Source organism: Papilio polytes, unplaced genomic scaffold (assembly GCF_000836215.1).
Source record: "Papilio polytes unplaced genomic scaffold, Ppol_1.0 DF821733.1, whole genome shotgun sequence".
Taxonomy (NCBI): domain Eukaryota; kingdom Metazoa; phylum Arthropoda; class Insecta; order Lepidoptera; family Papilionidae; genus Papilio; species Papilio polytes.
The window spans coordinates 664,188-670,027 of record NW_013527471.1 but is presented as its reverse complement, the minus strand read 5'-3'; the positions used below and the strand labels follow the sequence as shown (position 1 = coordinate 670,027).

Genomic DNA, 5,840 nt, shown 5'->3' with positions numbered 1-5,840 from the left:
ACCTCGCTGTTCACACGCAATACTAGCGCTCCCTCACCACGGAGCTAACACGAGTTATAGCTTACTATGGAATAACTCCTGCTCGCTTCGTGTTAAGTAAAACATTCAGCTTTCGTTTAAATCAATCTATACGAACATTATAAAGAGAAAAGATTTGTATTTTTGTATGTATTCGATTTACGTAAAAACCACTGAGGTGATTCCAAAAATTCTTTCACCATTAGAAAGGTAATTTATCTGTGAGTGATATAGAATTACAAAGTACCATGTGACTTTTATGATTACGTCTCAGGCCCAGCACCTTATTTTGGCGTATATCACAGCAAATCTATGATTTAATTAAGTGTTTTTTTAATCTGTGATTGGAATTTTATAAAATTTGTTGCAACTTTGTTTTAAATTTAAAAATAAGATAAAAAGCTGAATATTTTACAAAGTTAAAATTAATTTGAAATAAACTAGATGCCAATAAAATAAAATAACAAAAAGCAACATATAACAAACAATCTATTTAACAATTTGTATAAAAAAAAGGTTTAATTAACTATTTTCTTACGAACATCACTATTGGCACCTGTAATTAACGGATTAGTATAAAATCTGCAGCCTCACTGCCGCGAAAGCGAAACGTGAGCGAAAAGTTTACTGCACCTTTTGATTAAAATATCGCACAACTGTTTAGTCTCGCTTTGATTCCTATAAGCTTATATGGAGGTACACTATTAGTTGTGCAACTAAACAGTTGACTGCAAAACAATCGACAATCGCACAACAGTTATGCGTAGTTTAGTCAAAGTGCCCGCTCTCAATCGACACAAGTTTCGTATCAAAAGAAATTTCGGTTTCATTTCGCGGAAGTGTGGTCTTAAAAGTACATATCTGCTGCTTATCCAAGAATTAAAACGTAAACTACTTCATTTTGTACATTGTAAAAATAATTTAATTGACAAGAGTTGAAAAATAGTGTAAAATCAAGAATAATTATACAAAACTGTAATAAAACTCTGGTCAATTATTACACAATATGGGAAGAAACATTAGTTATACTCTTTGTTTGGAGCTATAGATTGATTGATGGGTTTTTGATATGCAAAATTTTAGTAAAGTTCACATTATTAACGTCACCAGTAAGGGGGTAGACAGCTACTCCCTTAGAGAAATAAAATATGTAAAACAGACACAACTACTTCATAAGGCCATGTTTACGATAGCTGATGACCTAGTTTACCATTTACTTTAAAATTATTATTTTTACCTATTAATAATAAACGCCGTCAAACTAAGTATATGGTAACGTTTTTGTAATGGACGTGGGAACCCAACAAGTGCTCTGTTAGGAACTTTCTTTGGTTACTTAAATAAATAACGAAAAAAGTTATCGATTCGAGTCACAGTGAACTGTAGAGAAGTTAGAAAAACATACCTTAGTGGTGAAGATCAAACATAAAGAAACATTTACAGTAAAACTAGCTGTCGCTCGCGACTCCGTCCGCGCGGAATTAAAAAAACAAATGCAAGTAGCCTATGGGTTCTTCCAGACTATCCTCTACATCTATACCAAATTCTATCGAAATCCGTTGAGCCGTTTAGGCTACAAACTCTAACATCCATCCATCTAAACTTTCGCATTTATAATATTGGTATGAAGTATGAAGGATAAGATATGGATGTACTTTCGAAGCCCTATTTAGCCTTACATTGAATATAATTTAAAAGAGATATAGCATTAATTAAATCAAGTAATTCTTTTACTTATATTGCGTTTAAAGTAATTGTCCTATCATTCCAATAAACTAAGATGAGAATTTATTTGAATAAGGTTAATCTTACTAATAGAGCGTCGGTGGCTCAGTGGTTTAAGCACTTGACTTGTAATCTACAGGTCTTGGGTTCGAATCCCGCCATGTACCAATGTGATTTTCGAATTTTCATATGTACATAATTTACCCGACGTTCTTACGGTGAGGGAAAACATCGTGATGCCTGCACATATCGTCGAAGAAATTCAAAGATATGTGTGAAGTCAACCAACCCGCACTGGGCAAGTATGGTTGACTGTGGCCTAGTCACCCTTACTTAGGGTAGGCTCCGAGCCCCTCGGTGGGGACGTATAGTGAGCTGGTGATGATGATGAATCTTACTAATACAAATGGGAAAGTTTAGATGTATGGATGTTTGTTACTACATATCTCTAAAACGGCTAAACCGGACTCGATGATATTTGTCACAGATAAGACACTGCAAGAACACATCGTCTATTGACTAAGTTATTTTTAATTACGCACAGATAAAATCGCAGGCGAAAGCTAGTAAAGTTATAATGGCATATAATTTAAAATAAAACATGTTACGTTAGAGTATACAAAACATAATATAAAATGTTCAACTGCTTAAGTAAATAGATATTCAATGTTAAGTATTTCTGAGCATATTCAAGTTATTACAAGTTCACTGTAACTCTGCCAAGTGGTGAGGTTGGAGGGGTGATCAGCGGTCTACTCACCGTCCTTAGTGTCGGGGCCCGCGTTCTTAGCTAGCGTGCGAAGCGCCGCCGCGAACGGGCCCCCCTTGTTCGGCGCGAGCTCCGTTCGCTTGGCGATCTTGTTCGCGCTAACACCTGGAAAGATGGAAAGTTAGGTTTATTGTTAGCTTGAAGAAACAAATTTTATACACTAATGAAAAATTTGTACAAAATCATACTATATTACTGTGATTTTTTAAAGTGACACTTCTATATTAGGATTTTTGTGTGACAAAAAAGCATTACAACCGCGTGGAGGATGTTTTTTTTGTCGATTAACGTTTTTGATGATTTTTTTGTATATCATTCTGCTTATCACGTGGTACCATTTTGAACGAAAACTGGCTATTAACGCAATCTACAAGTTGGCATTTTTTTCACCATTATGTGTTATTATGTATGTCATTACCAATGGTAACTTTAGCTAGAACCGCTGAACTGATTGTATTGAGTGAGGTGTCCGTCTATCCGTATTATCCAAGACTGCAGCAGTTCTTAGGTATTGATTTTTGTTTCAATTTATATTGGTTTCCTAAACGACATACTAAAATTGGATCTCCATTGAGGCGTGGGATATTAACATTTGGTAACGCAATCATTTCTCACACATAAGCGATATCACATCGAGAGTGAGCAGGACGTAATGTAAAACAAACAATCTGCGACCATCGCTGTCTCCCCTCGGAAGCGTCGTAATTAAACATTGATTGGATATGTAACCGTGGGTTTACACTACCTAAACAATCAAGCAATAATATACATTCGTCTTTGTCTTTCTCTATACTAATACAGAGATAGGAATATGTTTTGTTCGGGTGTTTCGACGGTAGAGCTGTGGGCACACGATGGCCTACGCCATTCTAGTCCACACTTAGTGCCGGTTTTAGCGACACTAGCCGCCCTGAGCGGTCGTTCTATCAAGGGCCTACCTTATCGCCAGCCTTGCGTAGTCATAATGTATGTATGAAGTCTAGTTTCCAACTACCAAAATGACAAATTATACGTATTTAACAGTCCTACGTCAATAGACTCGCATGTGGCGCAAGTCCCACGGCTATTAACTACGTGCCGAGTGGTAAGAGCTGTGTAAACGAATTGTATAATGATGTAATCATTTACTGTCTGTTTTATACGTTGCATTGGGATTTATATAGTAAAGAGGAGTTACGCTATCGACATTAAATTTAAAACCTGTACTCAAGTCCCATTTTTAGTTGTGACAGTCCGAAAAATACACACATAAGGAAATACTTTTACAGAAAATATTAAAAGCTCAATGTCCATATAACTTGAATTCTGTACAACTATGTATTTCTATGTTACTGTGTAACTATGTATTATCAATTACAAACCACTGCATTGTATAGTTAGATCCAAGCTTTATTGAGGCTGGAAATATTATACGAGAGATTGCGCAGAAGAACTTTGGAAAAGTAAATCAAAATTAGTAAGTTAAGAAGTAAGGTATTATTCGATTATCTAGGAGTATATTATAGGCGTCGTGGTGGACCCACTTTCGTATACTTGCACTTGCAGCTAACTCCGAGCGGCCATAAAGTTTGAATCTAATAATACCCCCAGTGCGGCAATCCCGTGACGTGCGGCTACGGCCGCAGCCGACAAATGGCGTATTTCCGCCCCGAGGGTTGGCAAAAAGGGGTGCGAGCCATTTGCTTTGTTAACTTACCATAGAACAGATTGATTAATTGTTACTAGGTGTATTTTTTCCAGTGTACTGTCCAAATTCATTCTTTCCTAACCATGAGTGTTTTAAAATGTTGGTCATTTTTAGTTACATATATTTTGAACTGACGGTTTGTGTATTCATACGGAAACTAAGGAATTTAACGTATTGAGGGCAAGTGCTAAGGGCATTGGCAATTCGAGAGGTTACACTTCATGCCCCTCCAATTGACTAGATTAATAACGTCTCCGCTAACAAGCTTCGCTCATGTGTATCTATTTCTTGAACGGAATATTGTGTTAGAACTACGAATTGATCAAATCTCATAGACGAAATAGGTCACTATTTATAAACTAAAGCGATTTAAATTATTTAAATGTTGAAGCAATTGGTTATAATTCTTTATATAAGAGAAGGGGTCAAACAAGCGGCGGGTATACCGAGGTGACCATCGACCCTAGATACCTTACACTTTTTGTTATATTTTAAAACTTAATTTGTCATTAAATTAAGTCCAATTCAGTCTTGCGTCGGAACATTTCTATTGAGGTTACGTCGCTGTATTCGTTAGCGACGGGACGTTTAATCGTAGAGGTCAATTGTCAATTGTGGGGTCGGGAGTTCATACTGGGATAGAACTGACTGCATCGCGTACACAACTATATAATAAAACAGATATGAACAATCCTTTAGGTAAATTAAAAATTACAAGAATCATGCATTACATAGATTAAAACTATTGTAGAACAGACATTGTATAACAAATTAACTTGGTATATACAATTGTTGTAATATTCGACAATGTAAGCATAAAATTTCTAAATACAAATAGCTGTAATATGAGATTTTCATTATTATCGATTACAACATGTCCCAGACGTCTGTTGAAAGAGAAACGATGAGTGCGACGGCTTAGCTTCAAGTGCTGAACCAACTAAGCCATACGCTCGTCAAATGTTTGCACTATACACAAACAGCAGCACAAGCTTTGTCAGCAAGATGCAAGTCACAAGAGGATTGTATATTTTAAATTTAATTGCATAGAAATCATTAATTTAGAAAAAGGGAGTGATGACTGAGATGACGTATGATAAGAGTTATGTGGAGGACAAAAACCTGTTGCATCGACCCTACGGGAGTAGGATAAGAAGAAAGATGATGATAAGAAAACATTAATGTGTCTTAAACGTCCCCAAAGTTTTTCTAATCTAAACACCATTTTTAAAGTTTCTCCTCCCCTTTGAAGCAAGTATTTTTATAAATCGCTTCCGCTTATAACTTGGACAGCGGTTCGTCAATTATTCGGTATGGGCTGTGAGTAGGAGCGGGCCGTCGTCGCGTCGAGCTGTCGACACCCGATCCGCAGGGCTGGGGCAAATTGGATATCCGCGGGCAAATATCCGCTGCGTCGGTTAGCCGTCTGTTTGCGCCGCGCAACACCCACCGCTCTTTGTTTGCGCCGTTATGGACGCCCGAGGGTTCCGAGTGCTTTATGTATTTTATTTAGAATGGTTATGTATTTGTCGGCCATAATGGTATTGAAAGCTATACAGTATCGAAATGGATAATCTGTCTGCAACATTCCGAACGACTATCATCAAAATATGATTTCTGACTTAACTTGCCTTTGTAAAT

General features: G+C 36.8%; 1 protein-coding gene across 1 annotated transcript in view; it reads right to left on the bottom strand.

Annotated features, from left to right (window-relative positions):
• Positions 1 to 2,129: 2,129 nt before the first annotated feature.
• The window catches only part of LOC106108204, a 55,315-nt gene continuing 51,604 nt past the window's right edge, over positions 2,130 to 5,840 (bottom strand). The window contains exon 12 of the mRNA XM_013289303.1: positions 2,130 to 2,617. Coding sequence (XP_013144757.1) covers positions 2,496 to 2,617 — 122 coding nt within the window. The 3' untranslated portion in view covers positions 2,130 to 2,495. The remainder of the gene's footprint in view (positions 2,618 to 5,840) is intronic.